The following is an 18602-nucleotide window of genomic DNA, read 5'->3' as shown; positions in this document are numbered from 1 at the left end:
TTCTTTTCCCAAGTTTAATGAATAATGCACAGAAAGACGAAATGTACAAAATGGTTTCACTGATTTTCAGTCATATATTTAGATAAGACGTAACAGTATAAAACAAATGAGAACAGTATGAAAAAAATGTCAAAGTAATCATAAAGTAAGGCACATACTCACTCCTTCACACTGTGACAATGATCCATAAAATGTCAGCACCAAGCCTGCTAGTTTAAATCCTAGTCTTTTAACTAGACACAAGTCTCTTCAGCTACACAAACTTTTATTACATCTCTGTAGAAACTTTATCTATTTATAGACACTGTATGTATTTACAAGACATCATATGTAGAGTCTAATAAGTTCATTCGAAGCTCATCTGAAGTCTTCCTTGATGACCTGCTCTTCTGCTCTGTGGGCTCATCACGATGCTGAAAAACAGAATCCAGTGTGAATGGATACATCAGCTGCCAAGGATGTGCTAGGAAACTGCAGTATACGTTCACTGACCACTTTTTTTTTTTCTTTAAGGAACACCTGAACATTCATGCAGTTTTCCAAACAACCAATAGTATTTCAGCAGCAGAGCAATGCATAAAATCCTGCAGATACAGATCAGGAACTTGATGTTAATGTTCACATGAAAGATCAGAATGGGGAAAATTGTTATCTCGGTGACTTTGACCATGGCATGATTGGTGCAGCCAGATGGGCTGGTTTGAGGATATCAGAAACTGCTGATCTCCTGAGATTTCCACACACAACAGTCTCTAGAGTTTACACAGAAACAAAAAAACATCCAAAATTCTAGAAACATGTTGATGAGAGAGGTCAGAGGAGAATGGCCAGACTTGTTTGAGCTGACAGGAAGGCTATGGTAACTGAAATAGCCACTCTTTACAACTGTGATGAGCAGAAAAGCATCTCAACTCGCAACATGTTGAACCTTGGAGACCTTATCAGGTTCCACTCTTGTCAGCCAAGAACAGGAATCTGAGGTTCCAGCAGGCACAAGTTTACCGAAACTGGACTTCAATACAGGAAAGACATCTCCTGAAGATTCCTGAAGATTCCTGCTCTTCTGTTGCAGGCCATTAGCCACAAGGTTCGACGTGTTGTGTGTTCTTCAATGCTTTTCTGCTCATCATGGTTGTAAAGAGTGGTTTTTTGAGTTACCGTGGCCTTCCTGTCAGCTTGAACCAGTGTGGCCAGGTTTTCCTCTGAACTCTCTCATCAACAAGGTGTTTCTACCTGTCACTGAGATCACATTTTTTCCCAATTATGATATTTAATTTGATCATTAACTGAAGCTCATGACTTGGGTGTTTGGATAAATACATGAATGTACAGATGTTCATAACAAAGTGAACAATGATTATAGTGTTTAAAAAAAATAAAACACTTACATGTCTTTTGAAGATTTTACCAAGCAGCCTGTGTCTGGTACTTGACTGTGGTTGGCGCATGCTCTTATTGAGAGATTTGGGGCTCTGGCCAACCTGAATTGTACGATCAAGATCTGGTGTCTTCTTGCCTTTGGGGCCGAATACGTTCAAATCCTTGAAGCACTCCATCTCAATCATCTGCCCAAGACAGAAAAGAGAGAATGTAGCAGAGTTTGACGTAAGGAACAGTATTTTCTGTACTTGTGTTTGTTTCAATACCTCATTTTGCCATGGGATGGCAATACTGCCTGTGTTGAACTTGGTGTAAAAGTCTTCATCTGTCACATCAAGGTTGACTCCCTTCACTGTGGAGAATTGGTCAATATCCACAACGTCTTGGCAGTACACGGCTTTTGGCTGTGGAAACAGAAAGTAAGTCATTATGAGCTTGAAAAATGGATGACACATTTTGCACTTTAGTAATAATCTTTGGTGGAGAAACAAAATATCATCATAGTCCATGCAACTTAAGCAAACTTGTAATGTTACCTAGATTTTAACAAATAACAAATTGTTAGGATCAGCGAACTAGTGTGGTATAAGAGGAATAAAACAATTCTCTGAAGATAATTAGCTACGTGCTGGGAGTGGCATCACACCACTCTGTTGTTCATCATGCTCACTTTTTGCACATTGATACACTCAAATAACTCCCAAAAGGATTTTTGACCACTGCAATATCTCTACTTTAACCACAGTTTAGAGATAAAAACTTTGTCTTACTTACATTTGGCACAAAAGGGGGCGTCAGCATCCCAGCCTCTAACTGCCTGAAGTTGATGTCCTTGAAGAACACATGATCTTTTATGTCGGATGCACCACCTTCCCCGCATCCCAGTCTTTCCTCTGGGTTTTTGGCCAAGAGCTGAGTGAAACAGTCAATTCAATTCAACAGTTTAACACCATAGTACTTTGGTGAGCTTATAACCTGCATATGTAATATATATGATACTGTATATAACATACATTTATATTAATATTATATTTATATTATAATATATTTACATATAATAAATGTACTACATTGTTTTTTTAAATCAGCCTCCACCACCTGGAGGACATATTTATGGATGAAGTTTATATTTTTATGGACTATTATGAAGACGCTCAAGAGGAGAGAAAGAAACAGAAGGAAACTGACAAAACTAACAAATGCTTAAAAAAACATTCAGTGAATTTAGCTAACATCCAGTTCGGCCGGACTGACAACTGCACGACATTCATGTTGTCAGTGATGCAGTAATGCATAGTTGTATGTTTCTTCTAGCAACACAGAATGAATTCATTCTGCAATTTGTGCATTTAGGATTACATTTACATTTTAAGTGACAATGTTTTGGTGAGTGAAAGTGCTAACTGGCTGCGAAATTAAAAAAAAAAATGGCTGATGATCTCCAAAGTTAAATTAAATTCAAGTCCAGACTGCATGAAAAATGAGTCTAAAATGGAAACTACAAATGATTTTCTGTTCTTTTTTGATATTTAACTAAACGTTTGTAATTGTCACTTAAGTCTTTATTAAGTCCTTTGACATTTGAGTAACACCTGATGTTTTTTCATTGAGTTACAGTAACTTATCTTTTTTTTGAAAAAAATAAAAAAATGTTTTTACTTTCATTTTCATATTTCTCAGTTTTCAGTTTCTCCATACAGAAACCAGGGATATGATGTTGAAGATCAACTTGTACTTTTTAGTAAAAGTACAACTTAGCTTCAATTCTACTCGACTCAGTATAAAAAGTATTAAATTACGGCCACATATTTTACTTACGTTCTAGTAACAACATTATTTAAAAAAATTTTTTCTTTAAATTAGTTTCACTGTAGTTATTGAATAATTTATAGTGAATATGTGTTATGATGAATAACTAAGTAGTAAGCTGAGACAGTAAAGGGTTAATTCATATCTAAACATGAGTTTACATGTGACACACACTGGAACAGGCTTAAAATTTTTTCCGTGCTACACCCAAACAATTACACATACTTAGCCGAGTATCGAAATCCTTTATAATTGATTTACTCGGATTTAAAGTAGTTTATTAGCTCAACTAAGTAACAACCTGCTAAATGTGGTAGAGTTCAAAGTACTTCATTGGAGTTGAGTCTTCCAAAGTGTAATAGTAAAAGTTTAACTCAAAAATGCGTTATGAAATAACTGAGATTTGTGAGAAAGGCCACGCCTGATGCTCCACCTTCCTAGATAACTTCCTATAAGTGTTGTTTCTCAATTAGTGATGACGTTTCAACACCTACAGCCTCCTGCCTAGTACTCAGCAGCTCCTTTCGTCTTTAGTGGCGGGCCTGGCTGTCTAGTGCAAAGCAGAAGCTGCAATCAATCTTCATTGTGGGCGGGGCTAAGGGTGAAACATGGCCACCCCTCTGGCCACCAGAGTAAGACATTATTAATATGCAAAACTGAATGACTTGGTAAATCTTACTGTGATCGGCTAGACTGAATGAACAAGAGCATTGAATGCAGGAACAAGCAAGCCTAGTTAGCTAACATGGAAGTGATCTATTCCCTGGCCCCAATGACCACATTATTTGAGGCATAACATTTGATCTAGCTATAGTTAGATAACGATAATGAATTTGAAACACCAGAGTATTTCAAAAGTTACAAGATGTTGTGCTAGCTATGGCTTTTTTGTAGCTTGCTTGACAACAAACAATTTGTATCTTGTACTAGTTGTCTATCTTTTATATCTGATAGATATATTCTACTCAGACCATACACTATTTTCTTATATCATTTCCTATAGATGTGGCTTAATATTTTGTCCCACCCTAGACTGCCACCCCAGTAAAGTCACTGAGTCTAACTTGGCCACCCCATTGTGAAAAGTCCCTGCTCTTCATGTCATTTAGTTGAGGGCGTGGTCTGTACTCGCAAAATGGTACTTGTACTTTGTTACTTTTAAATGAACTCCTACAGCAATCAACAGGCTTAGTGAGGTGTTCATACCGCTTGGCAGATGTCTTTCGTGTCCCCTGTGAACCTGACCCCGTAGTGCTCTTCGGTCTCCAGCACTCTTTTCTCGAGCTCTTTCCGGTGCAGCCGCTCGTTGCGCTCGCGGAACGGAAGAGTCGCTGCGGTCATCTCGTAGATGAGACAGCCGAGTCCCCACCAGTCAGCACTGAAATCGTAGTACTTGTCACTGATGACCTCTGGAGCTGCATGCACAAACAGATGGATATATAAATATAAATATACATATGTAAAGGATGGAAAAAGTAACAGAATAGTAAAAGGACTGCTTGGACTGAATTGGCTGTAGAAGCTGAAATCATTTGGTAATCCTAAAGGTTTTAAAGTGTTACAATAGTTTAGTGTGTTAACAGTGTGGAAGGTGATTATTTTCCTATAACAGCTCATTCCAAAGTACAGTACATGGCTAAAAGTATGTCTAGACCTGAGTACTGAACATCTCATTCCAAAACCATGGGCATTAATATTGAGTTGTTCCTCCTTTTGCTGTTATAATAACCTCCACTCTTTTGAGAAGGCTTTCCACTGGATTTTGGAGCGTGGCTGTGGGAATTTGTGTTCATTCAGCCACAAGATCGCAAGAAGTCAGGCGCCGATGTCAGGTGAAGAGACCTGGTGCACAGTCGTCATTCCAGTTCCAGTGTTCAGTGGGGTTGAGGTCAGGGAACCGTGCAAGACACTCAAGTTCTTCCATTCCAACCTTCTCATACCATGTCTTCATGGAGCTCGCTTTGTGCACAGGGGCACTGTCATGCTGGAACAAGTTTGGGCCTTTTAGTTCCAGTGAAGGGAAATAGTAATGCAAAGAAATTCTAGACAATTATATGTTTCCAACTTTGTGGCAAGAGCTTGGAGAAGATCCGCATATGGGTGTAAGGTCAGGGGTCCACAAACTTTTGGCCCTATAGTGTATTTTATTCCTCTTTTTGACACATTGTACTCATTGTAAACTCTCCTCAAAATAACTGAAGCATATCAATTCTTATAGGTTTTTCTTTATTGAATAACAAGTTTGTAAAAATCTTCGATTATTTGGTGCATCTGCCATTCAAGTCTCTGTGAATTACCTGTTACTGTAGAAACAATAATTTATTAAAACCAGCCTTGCAACCGACACTACAGTCAGAACTGCTGTTATATAAAAAATAATCAACACCTTCTGACAGTGATGTGATATAATAATAATGATAATAATAATAATAACTGGCAATAACTATGACTTTAATTAATTTTTTTAAATAGCAGTTTTTATATTTATGTAAGAATCTGAACCATGCTTAGGTATACACTTTAATATACATAGATTTTGACTCTGTAGGCAACAAGGACAACAGAAAAAGAAAAGTATTACACAGTAATGTTATGAAAGCTTTAAAATTAGGTTACTATTGATGCAATATTTTGCAAGATATACATCAACTAGCATCGCCAATTATCATGTAATTCCTGATAGACGTCTAGCCTGCAGATTAATTACTTAATGTGTATGACAAAAACTGTAAGATCAGAACTTGGCCTGTTGTTTAAGTGGTCACAACATGACGACAACATGACATACCCATGTATCCAGCCGTTCCCACTCTGCCACAAACAAGCTCTCCTTCTTTTACGATTACTGACAAGCCTAGGTCAGATATGCGTATGTGCCCTATAAAAAAAAAAAGCACCACTATAATTGCAGGAAATGATAATTTACACATTTAAAAGAAATATTCCTTTTGGGAATGCTCTGCATTTATAAATACCAATGTGCATACACGCCCTTTTCTGTGATGCTTGGTTAATTAATGAATAAATCATTGAAGTTGATTAATTTGCTAAAACAGCATGTCCTGAAGTGTTTGTCCTCAGATTCTAACTGTTACAAAGCATTGACATTGGAGACTCTTTCCATAAATGTTAAATAAACATGTCCTTGCAGAAGGCGTCACCGTATCAACGATTATACATTTGTGTTTGTTAAATAACGTTTTTTTTTTTTTTTTTTTTTTTTTTTTTTTGTGCCATACAATTCCATACAATTGAATTAGTTGTTACTACAGTATAACATATTAGAACCACTGCATTAATAGAAATGTGTGATTTGTATCAGAGCTGCTTTTATGGAAAATTGATCAAAATTAATCTTCTAACCAATCAGCTTTGAGAATTCGGGAGTGCTGTGGTATGATATAATAAATTTCTCATGAAACAGTTTCCTTGTATGTAAGTTTCTTGGAACTTATAATGAATAATTACATAAGCTCAGTGACTATGAGTCAGATTTAATGGAGAAAATGAATTCAAATCATTGTTCCTGAACCTTAAAATAGAACGTACGCAGATAAGAACTACACACATGATGGTCTGTGCATTCCTGAATTATTTCCTTGTATGAGTTTAAATAAGGCATGCTGTGAGTAGCATAGCAAGCGGAGGCTAAAAACAGAAACGAAAATACGTTCTGCCTCATAAACGTCAGTTGTTTTGTTCACAAGCAAGCTATTATATGCTATGGAAAATGAAGTCTGCCTTACAACATACAGCAGTCGAACCTTATTTCATGGATTTAATGTGTATGCATTTAATGGATGCACTAACCGTTATCATCCAAGAGGATGTTTTCAGGCTTTAAATCCCTGAAATGACATTGAAGTCGATTATACTTCCAGAGATTGAAGTAAATTCTAAAAATGTACATTTTTTTTAGGTAAGCTTGTTGAAGCAGCGTACCTGTAAATAACATTGTTTTGGTGAAGGTGATCCAGGCCACAAAGGACCTGAGCTGCATAAAACTGCACCCTGTCCTTGCTCAGTCCTGGAAGGCCCATCTTATATATGTGAAACTTCAGATCTCCTCCATTCATTAGTGTCAGCACCAGACAAAGAGCTTCCTTGGTCTCGTACGCATAAGCTAAGCTGACCTAATGCACAGAAACGCAGAACAACGTTCTTAAATAAAAGAAACGGACAATTTTACTGATACTGTTGATATATGGTATGGTATAAATTCTCACCACAAATCTGCTGTTAATTTTCTCCAGGATTTGCTTCTCATTGAGAGCCAAAATTTCTGCCTTCTGCTTCTTGATGCGTTTCTTTTCCAGTTTCTTACAGGCGTACATTTTGCCTGATGCCCGAGCCTGGCACGCACATACCTGCGGTGTGAAGTGTCAGGTGAATAGCGCATAATTTCATTTTGATATTTAATAATGACACCTTGCAGAGAGATTGCTATTTTACTCTACATAAAATTTGGATCACTTATATAATGTGTGAATATTCTTCTGTATCCTTACCTCCCCAAAGCCTCCCTTTCCCAAAACCCGGTATTCTCGAAATGTGTTCCTCGTGACTGGGTTTCTGTGGGCGGAAACATGTATTTAGCTTGTTTTCCTTCATGGATGGATATGCTACGTCATCTTATGCTATATATTTCATGTTATTTTTGCTAAAAGCAAAGATCACAGATTTGTATGATCAAATTTCTCACCTTTCAACCATCTTCCACTGCAGGAAACGGTCAAAATACATGCTCTTCTGATAATCTTTGAAAGGCTCTCCGCTTAAATAGTCATGTAGTGCTCTGGAGCAAGAAATCCCAAGAGTTAAATGTGTGGTCACAATAGATATTTCTGTCAACACCCTTACAAAGCAAGACCTTTCTTTCTGCAGAAAGATACTCACTTTCTGCAGTCGTTGAAGAGACTGTAGGAAATGTTGCACTCCAGGTTCTGCTTGCATATCTCCCGATGGTTATCTGGTATCTCCTGCACAAATCGAGGAGACTGAACATATACATAAGCTAATATAAACAAAAATAAAAACTAGAGATGTACGGATGCCAGGCTAGTAATCTTTATATAACTACAGACATTGTATTCGCATGTGCTATGATCCTGTCTAGTCTAGGTTAAACATACTGACAACATTTTCCGTTTGAAATAAATATAACATCAAGGCATTGGTATTACCGGGAGTTAAAGAAGGATTTTGGGGAGCTCTACTTCTTCCATTAGTACCATCAATATATATGTTATTATATGGAGTTCTCAATATTGATATCAAAGACATGAGGCTCTGGAGTGGTACAACAGTTTCCTTTATCATGAGGAAATTATGAGTTTGGGTCCAAGAAAGCATAACTGTCCTTTTTCGTTGGGTGGGAGGGATGGTGTTACTCTCTCCCCTGTCAATCACTGTGACACTAACCAATCATGGGAGTTTGTGAGCTCATGTATGGTCTTTTTGTTAAAGTCCGCCATTGGCAAGTCCAAGATAAGTCCAGGGCCAGGATTAGCCAAGAACGAGTCAAGACCATGTCTTAAGGAAGTCAAGGCCAAATCAAGATCCAGAGTCCAACTGAAAGTGAGTCAAGATTGAGATCGAAGAACATTCAAATCCTTTTCAAGGTTAAGCCTTTATCTCTACTAGTTGGCTTCATTCGTGCATAGGACCGACAAATAGATTGTTTTCTAGATAAACGAATTTTGAAAAAATTTGCATGTGAAAAGAAAAGACAACAAAAACATTATTTTTAGAAACTCTTGGTCAAGAACAAGACCATATTTAGCATGACTAACGCCCAAGACTGAGACAGCCAGTAAGTTCAAGTTCAAGAAAAGTCCAAGTCATTACATAAAACGTCTTGAAACCTTCAGGCTTACATTCTTTTCCAACTACAGTTGAGTGGCCAGACCTCAACTTTTCAGTTTGTTGTCATTATCTCTATCTATCATTTACATTTTAATCAAATTATATATTACCAAAGCTTCCTGTTTACATAAACTAAAGGTCAAGGAGCTCTCCAGATCCAATTTAACCCCTGGGTATTAGTAGTTCAGAACTATCGTGTCCAGTGTTGGAAGATATATGTGCATTTTTAATAAAAAAGTGCAGTGTGTTGCTTATTTAGATTTGTTTACCTCTGTGTTGAGATACTTTGAAATAATTTCATTCCCAAAGCTCTTCCATTTCTCGGCTGGTATGACCTCATGCTCTTCCTGAGCAAAACAAACAGAGGAAAGACCTCAACAGCTAGCTACATGCAGAAACCTTAATAATATTGCTTTATCAGAGCTGTTGAATGCTCAGTTCTGATTAGTCAGAAGGTGTTGATTAATTGTCTGTAACAGCAGATCAGACAGTAATCATAGGTTTATATTAATATATGTTGTAAATATTTTTTATAGTAAAAAAACACAGGGACTTGTATAGTGGACACGCTACATAAATGGGTTTAAATTAGTAAAGCTTTCTTTGAAGTGGTGTTTATTTAGCATTTATGGGTCTCCAGTGTCGGCGCTTTTTTAACATTCAGAGGTAACTTAACATTTTCGGACACGGTGTAGTCTTTGCGATTTCTTCGTAACATGCTAAGCTGATTTTTTTTGTCTCGTCTACTTGAAAAAAAAGGAGTCTGGTGAGAGAACAACTCTTTGTAGCTTTTATGATGTAAGAGATAACAGGAACTAAGTTGTTTTGTGGACACTGTGGTATAAGAGGAATAAAACACATTGGGATATGCTCTTATTGACTGTTGTTATGATTGTTGATTATTATTTTATTCCTTACTTATATACAGTACTATCTGGCCAAATGTTTGTAGACACTTGACCATCACACTCATATGTTCTTGTTGAACATCTCATTCCAGATTTAGTCCCCCTTTGCTGTTATAATAGCCTCCACTCTTCTGGGAAGGCTTTCCACTAGATTTTGGAGCATGGCTGTGGGGATTTGTGCTCATTCAGCCAAAAGAGCATTAGTGAGGTCAGAGATTGATGTCGGGCGAGGAGGCCTGGGCGAAGGGCTCTGTGCATACCGTTGCATCCAGGAAGTCGATACAGCATTTGAGCTCTGGTCTTGTCTCACAGTAAAGTTGGAATAATGCCTTCCCTATAGGCTGTTCCACACACAGGCTGTAGTAGTCTCGTTCTGTAACGCACACACATCATTGCATTAACTCAGGTGCTTTCTCATTTGAGAAATTGAACTGTTTTATTCTTTAACATTCAGCATCTCACCAATGGTGCTTTCCAGCTCGGCACATTCGTTGATGTGAGGAAATTGCAGCAGCTCTTTCCATCTCCTGCTTCTTCCTTTGCGTTTGCCACCACCACCTTCAGCGACATGAGAGAGATGATCATTACAAAAATGCGTATTAGGGAAAACTGTCCATGTCAGCATGGGAGAACAGGGAATTATATACAACATGAGTCCTGAATCTAACCCCGAATGCTGCAAGGTTTAGTTGTAAGCTCTGTCTGTATTTAAAATTAAGAAAAACATGTGGTATTTTGGTATTTTAAGAGCTGAATGGGCTTAACATTGCAGCACATGTACGTGCACAAGTGATCCTTGGCTTGATATACTGTATGTTAGTGAAGAATAATGTAATCTTGCCCAAGAATTATTATTTGGATAAATACAATTAGTCCTTATGGACATAGTGTCCATTATGGCAACTCTATAGACAATGTGACATACAGAATACTCATGATGAACTTTTCTGAGGTTTGTTATGTAACTAGTTATGCATTTAAAGATTTTTCCATTTAAATGTTTACACAAATGACATAAGATTATGGCATAATTTGTGACTTATTTTAGTTAGACATAGCAGAATGTTTATATGTTTTGTATAATTGGTCTAAATCTCTTTTATGAACAAAAAAAATGTCTGAAAATACCCATGAAGCACAAAGAAAATAGTCGTGACGTAATAAAGATAACAGCCATAACGCAGAATAATGTCAATCCTTGCATGAAATATAAGACAGCATTATAAATATGCAAATTTGTTCTTCATTTTTGTATCAGTTTATATTTCATAGAAAAGGTAACACATGTATGGTCCTAATGCACAGTGAAATATTAACATTTAAAACATTTAATATGTGTGTTGTGTGTTATCAGCACTGCTTTTTAATACATTTAAACCTTCCATTATTAAATGAATTTCCCTCACTCCCTGTAATTTTTACTGGTAACATAACATGCTTGAGTAGAAACATTCAAAATAATAAATATGTACGTAATCTACATAATATGACTATTTCATAGTAAACATGAAAACCTGCAAGCAAGTAACTTTTTTTTTTATTATGAAAAAGCAGTTGGTATGTATTTATGAGACTTTTTTTTGGAAGGAGTCTCCAGTGTCAGCGCTATGTAACAGTCAGTTAAATTTTCCACCATAGACAATCTTCAGCATGGATGGCTTTGCAGTTTCTCAGTAATATGACAAGCTGAATTTATGATCTTATTAACGAGAGAGAAAAAGAGAGGCATTGTTTAAAGCTGCTATAACGTAAGTGCTAACAGGAACTAACTTGTTTTTTTTGTGGGTTTTCAGCAACATTAAATGTAACTATAAATGGATAAAAATTGCAAAGAAAATAATCACGACATAATAAATTAAATGGCACCAGTTCTCACTAAATGGTGGTTTGGTAACAACTTCCTTTGCTTTTCTGCTAAATGAAAGATATGTAATCTAGATGCACTATCGAAAGACCAGTTCATGATAAACCAGAAATTCAGTCTTCGTTCTGTGCATGTGTAACTGACGGGAAAAAAATGTTTCTCTGTACAGCCATCCTGATCATATCACCATACACTGCTAAGGTAGTAGCTGTACTTGAAAATATAAATATACCTTGAAATGAACTCTTGCTTGTACCTGGTTCTTCTGGTTCATCTACTGTAGATACCTGGAATTGTTACCTTGGCTACAGCGAGGTGTGGTAGTAGCTTTATATGAGCATATGTTTGACTTCATGAATGGGTGGATGCCACTGGGAAGGAGGTTTATCAAGCCATTTTGTTTATTTGACTTGCTTTGCTTTAATTATATTACACACGCCTCTTTTTGGGCAATGCGAAATTTAAATGAAAAGAAAACTGAACCAAAGAACAACCCTCCCCCCTCCCTCCCCAACTCCGAGAGCCATATAAGAACACACACACCCATATACACACAATCAAACAAACAAACCAAAAGAAAAAAGAAAGAAAAAAGGCTATAATTATAAAAATAAAGTAGAAAAATAAATGTGGCAGTTCAGCACATTTAAAGTGAATGTTAATGCAAATGGGCATTATATTACAATAAATAGTAATATACACACATATTCACATATTCATACACACTCAATTGTCCTAATATATGCATAAAAAAAAGGAGATGCATGATCAAACTCATTAGTATTACTTAAGAGTCATACACAGGTCTGTTTAGAGCTTTGTTTTTAGAGTTTGATAGCCTATTATTCACCAGTCAGCATGCAGACAATTTGTTTATTTAAGGTATTATAATCATAGTTTTAATCTAACTTTTAACAGTGTGCACTTGAGGGTTCATTTCATTTAATTTGTGTTACTTTTGTACTTTTGTGCAATGCATTGCACTTTAAGAATTACATTAATCCCCCTTATTTCCTGCACATACTACTGGTTTCACTAGACCACTAGTAAAAAAATGCTTCAGTAGGGCATTCTTTTCAATTTTAACACAAAGGTTCTCCTTACAAATGATATTATCAGCAACAACTTGAGTGAAAAGTAGAAACATTTACATGCATTTCAGAATTTCTTAGTATTTGGTATGTCTCCCCTTTTTTTTTGCTTTAATGACAGCATGCACTTGAACCGGCACAGACTCCACAAGTTTGTGTAAAACCTGATGATCCATGTTAAATCAAATCCATCAGCGTGTCATATGAACACTTGCTTCAATGGAAGGGATAAGACTCATGGAAAATCTGACCTTTTGTACAAAGGCATTAACATATACTATATATTAAATACAGAACTTATAATTAGTAGTAGTTTATACACTACTACTTACAACACATTGTTCTGCTACGGATTATCTGATGAAGTGCTTGAGATCCTGAAGGGTTTCTTTCCAAGCGCAATTTTAATCTATGTGTGTTTTATATTTAGAAGGGTTTCGCAGACTTGAAGGAGAAAGTAGCAAAAGCAGCAAAATGTTATTTAGCTCTTTGAGAAATCCTTATATGAAATATGACACGATAATACTTAAATTTCTGCTTCACTTTTGTGTAACTTGATATTTCAGTGAAATGGTACCACATGTACACATGTTCCAAATGCAACAGTGTGAGTTGCTTTTAATATTTATTCAATTCTTTTCCATATTTGTTACTAGTAACATAACTGCTTGTGTGGAAACCTTTCAAAATTGTAAATATGCAAATATATGGAATTGAATATTACGTACTAAACTTAAAATATGCAAGGAAGTACTTCGGTAATCTTCACATAACCATGCGTATTTTGTTTGGCATCATTTCTCAAACCATTCTACGAAAACCCCCGACCGGTCCACATTTTTGCTTTCATCATTTAATTCATAACTGTTTAATTACCATGCTTTCAGGAGGTGTGTCAGAGCAAGGAAATCACCAAACTGGGCTAGATTCCAGTCCTCTGAAACTGCAACAGAGCATTGTTTCCTAAACTGGTCCTCAGTGATCTCCAGGCAGAATCGTTTTACTCTCACCCTGCTACCAACACACCTGCATCAGGTAGCTGGTGTTCCTGATTGCTTGGTTTATACAGGATTACCGAGAAACTGTACTGAAGTGAAGTATGGGTGCTGTGTCAATTCAAAGGTAGACGTATGAAGGCTTGCGTGGAAAGTCAAAAAAGGATCTACATTTAAATATACACATGTATTCAAGCATAAAATGTCAATATTTTTATCTGAATACAAGACCTGATGACAAGTCATGTCACTACGCAAAAATATTCTGCTAATTCAGACAAATCTAGAATTTAGCTTGCTGGTTAGTTACTGTTTAATATCCATTTTGTAATGAACATGAAGGCACATTAGCAACAAACCCTAACTAGCTAACTAATTTAACTAGCTAATATATAAAACCTAAAGTTAACTTAACATACTTCTTTAGATTTGATGGGGAATTTTAAGGACTGTGACGATTGGGATGCATCTCATCCTGTATGAACTGCTAACTCCAGCAGAAAATCTTGCTAATGAAAAGAAAAAACAAAAGAAATAGAAATCTCTTGGCACTCAAAAAGTACTTTGAAGGTAAAAATGAAAATGGAAGGAGAACAAAGTATGTTGTTTCTCTTGTATGTTGTTTAACTTGAATAGTAGCACAAGTATTCGATTTCTATAATACTTGAGAACAGTACAAATCTTCCAATACTGTCATGTAAAAACTAGAATAATCAAGTCCACCCTTGGGTTTAGATGTTGAGATATGAGCACGATCAAAAGTGTGGAGACTCCTGATTTATTTACCCAACCCTTTTTTTGTCTGACTTTTCGTCTGCAAGTCTAGCTATAATTGATTCATTGATTCAGTTCACCTACACCATCATCATGTCTTTATAGTGAACCTGATAATGAAATGTGTGCAAGTCTCTACCTCACACTGTCTACGTTTAGTTCTTCAAATTCCATGCAGACCTCTTCAACCCTGTGCTCTATCTTCTTTTTATTATTTATTCAAACACTTTAAGTGTCGACTATGTGCATGAATTGGTAGTGTGGTTTACGTAAGCAATCAGAACAAGTCTTTCTAAAACAAATACACGATTGTCTTCACAAAGCCGACCTTGAAATGCACACACACATTTGTCTTAGTGTCTATATATAAAACGACTAAATAGATACCTGGTTATTAAAACTGTTGACAGTCGAGTTCTCAAGCATCCCAGATATTAACTACTATAGAATAAATGCTCAAGTTAAAAATAGTTGCAGGAAGTAAGGGAAGAAAGTTAGAGATAAGAGATATCACTTTTCAGATGTGTGTGAACGCCACACCTGCATTCCGCTTGCACGCTGGAAACCTGAGTGGTCTGAGATTAAAGCTTCTCAATTCACTGACTCCTTTCAAAATCCTTCTTGAAAGCTCTTAACGCCTGGGTAACTTTACCCAGGTAAATAAAGTTTTAAGATCAGCAAAAAAGTGGAGAAAAGTTACAAAGTTTTTCAACAAACTTGAAAAAAATTAATTCTGCTCCCAAAATCTGGAACACATCACCTGATGAATAAAAAAATTAATATTTTTGCTTGTTTACGTTCAGTTTGGGCTTAATTTCTTTAATATTTAATTTTGTTATTCTCATTATACCCATTTACATAATTATTCCTCCTATTTGTAATGTTGAAATATCTGATTTCATGTTTAAGAATATATTAGCCTGCAGTTGTTAATAAGATATAATCAAATGAGGTGTACAATTTGAATCTCACCTGTTGCACAAACTTGCACATAATCAAAATCTTTCAAAATTAGGATTATGATTATATTTCAGTAGTGTATGATGAAAGATTCTGGTGCAAACACTCTTCTGAATTTTGCATTAGGTTATACACCTAGGTGTAGTTACCTATACACATATACACATTAAAAAAAAATAAAAAAAATTGGAAGACATTTGCACAAAGATCAAATATACTGTATGTCCAGAAAATGAAAATGCTGTGTTAGTCTTTTGACAGTATGAAGACTTGTTCCTTCACTCTTTATGACTCAACCATCAGGTTCACAATTTATCCTTCTAATTTTAGCTCTCGTGCAAATAGACACCAATCGCAACTGCGAGAGAAGGAGTCAAACCTGTTTGGGACCTTAGGGCATCAGATTTGTATCTGTTTCCTGAGTGCTGTGACGTGCTTTTTTATGGGCAAGGACTGCCAGAGAAAAAAATGCAGAATGTACTGTTTCCTAGTAAACCTTGCAAAGAACTCTATAAAGAAAACATATGTGTGTTTGTAGAATGAAAATGTACCTTTTGAAAGAAAGAAATAGCAATGTTAGGATTCCGAATATTACAGAGTAAGGATTTCGAAGGTCTAATCTCTTCATATGCATTTCCAAGCACTGGTTTAGTACACAACATGTGATGGATTTCAGTCATCCGGGTCATTTTGAATATTTTGTGATAGTAAGTCTAGGTGCACAGAGTTGTACTGTAATCTTGCAAACATTTCACCAGTCAACTCCTAGAGTCACTAAAACAGCTTGGAAGAGTTGCAAAACTTCTTACAACCTAAGTCTAAGTCGCATAGACGTCTGCAAGAACAGGCAAGGAAATGAAATTAAAAGGCAACATTGATCCAAAAACAGAACTCTATTTACTTTAAATTGAGGCCACATTCTGCAAGACATGTAGTGTATCTATGTCTATAAACATGTTAAATTCTTTAAACGTTGCATCCATATTCAGCCCGAACCATGAATGTAATTTACGTCGCATTTCTCCTCTTTGTCACGGATACATTCAAATAAAAGCTGTCTTACCTTCTCTAGCCCTGATCAGTGCAGTGTTCGCTGCCATAGACTCGATCTCCATCACTCCACTGTGTCACAAAACAGCAGGCACAATAAATCTGGAATATTTCGTCTCGGGTTACGTTTATGCCTCTAAAGTGAGATTCTAAAGGAAAGATAGTTTCACATTCCTAAAAAGGAATCACTTTGTCTTATCCATGTTGTCAGGCCTATCAGTGTGTGTTATACTGCAAATGGACTCTAACTACCAGGCCTGGTAGCTCTGCATTCAGCATTTAAATGGGAGGAGGATCAAAAATGTGACAGCGTCACTCCACAGGCTGGTCATGCTCACTGCACTTGACGTCACTAGGTAGCATGGCTTTAACCTGAAGGCAAAAGGAGGTAGCAGAGACTCTGGTTTACTGAAGTATAATAGCAGACGGGTGTAGGCCTGTTGCCAGTGGAAATATTGTCAGGATATTGTTAATGTAGGTTAGTCTAAGCAATTATGCAACATAACTAACACCTACAGTGCCAAATTAACTCTTAGTTCATATGGATATTAATGGTAACACTTTAGTCCACAAATAAACAGTATATCAATAGTTAACTAATGCTTTCTTAATGATGAATTCATCCTTAATGCATCAGGAAATAATGAAGCATACATACATATATATTAGTTAGTTTCTCATAAACTTCACTGAGTGGACCTTTAAAAATTGCTGACCCATTTTACTGAAATATAATAGAACACGGGTGTAAGCCTGTAGCCAATGGAAATATTGTGAATATAGGATAGTCTAAGCAATTATGCAACATAACTAAAACCTACAGTGCCAAATTAACTCTTACTGTAGTTCATATGTGTTCAGCTCGACTCTCTAGATATTAATGGTAACACTTTACTACAAGGTCCACAAATAAGCAATATATTCATAATTAACTAATGCTTTCTTAATGATGAATTCATCCTTAGCGCATCAGGAAATAATGAAGCGTATCGATTAACAGCCTCTGAGTCATATATAAGTAGCTATTGATAATAATAACAGTTAATAACTCATTCTGTTAATTAATATTATGACATGCAGTATTAATAAAGCTCATTTACATCATTAAAAGTCTGTGGCATGATACATACAGCATTCTAAACTGTAAATTTAGCCTTAGTGACTACTATTACCAGCATTCCACAGTCCTTACTGTGTGTTTGAACAGATCGTCCTCTAGCAAGATGATCATCATACCTATTTTTAAAAGATTACACCAATAAACTAGTTTGATTTGAATCCTGTGATGTCGAAGCAACTTGGGTTCACATTGCAAATTGCATATTGTCCCAGGTAAATTAACTAGTCTGAAGTTTTGGTTAACCTACATTGTGTACTAAAAGACAATGTATACTATGTAAGTCATGATATTAATTAACAGAATGAGTTAACAAGATGTTAATATATAATTATACATTATTAATGGCTATTCAGTATTCTGTGCAGTATGACTTTAGTTGACCTGATCTGCTAAGGATTACTTTATCATTACAAATGCATTACGAATATAATAATTAATATATTAATTATCGTTGCTTATCTGTGGACCTTATAGTAAATTCTTATTATATTAATTGGTCACTATTTTTACTATAGTTTTACTGCATATAGTCCTTGAAGCACTTATGATGAGTTCAAGTGCATCATGAGATGTATTTTAAAACCTATATGCAAACTTCATTATTAAATAAATTTTAATTAGATTAATGATAATGAAAAGGCAAATTGTGGAGTACTAAAGTCTGAGTACTTTGTGGATTAAGGGAGTAATTATATACTGTAAGTATGCTGATGTTACGTGATAAAAGATTCTGTAAGAACAAGAAATTTTCACCTAGAAATTTACGCCCAAATGTACCAAGACATG

At 36.0% G+C, this 18602-nt stretch overlaps 1 protein-coding gene across 2 annotated transcripts; it reads right to left on the bottom strand.

Annotated features, from left to right (window-relative positions):
* Positions 1-54: 54 nt before the first annotated feature.
* On the bottom strand, positions 55-16962 carry grk5 (G protein-coupled receptor kinase 5). Of its 2 annotated transcripts, none has more exons than XM_026943660.3 (16): positions 16710-16962; positions 10425-10520; positions 10223-10335; positions 9324-9401; positions 8086-8186; positions 7892-7984; positions 7698-7761; positions 7416-7556; positions 7132-7322; positions 7000-7037; positions 5978-6067; positions 4396-4604; positions 2155-2292; positions 1647-1784; positions 1389-1565; positions 55-413 (listed from the first exon to the last, which is right to left on the bottom strand). In XM_026943660.3, exons 1-16 carry the CDS (start codon positions 16759-16761, stop codon positions 315-317), a joined length of 1818 nt encoding a protein of 605 aa, XP_026799461.1. In that variant the 5' UTR covers positions 16762-16962; the 3' UTR covers positions 55-314. The 2 variants fall into 2 exon arrangements, with proteins under 2 accessions (XP_026799461.1, XP_026799463.1); XM_026943662.3 differs by having other exon boundaries at positions 8086-8168; positions 16710-16961.
* Positions 16963-18602: the final 1640 nt, after the last annotated feature.

Source organism: Pangasianodon hypophthalmus, chromosome 17 (genome assembly GCF_027358585.1).
Source record: "Pangasianodon hypophthalmus isolate fPanHyp1 chromosome 17, fPanHyp1.pri, whole genome shotgun sequence".
In the NCBI taxonomy this organism is placed as follows: Eukaryota; Metazoa; Chordata; class Actinopteri; order Siluriformes; family Pangasiidae; genus Pangasianodon; species Pangasianodon hypophthalmus.
Note: the sequence above shows the minus strand (reverse complement) of the source record. Positions and strands in the feature narration are given on the sequence as shown.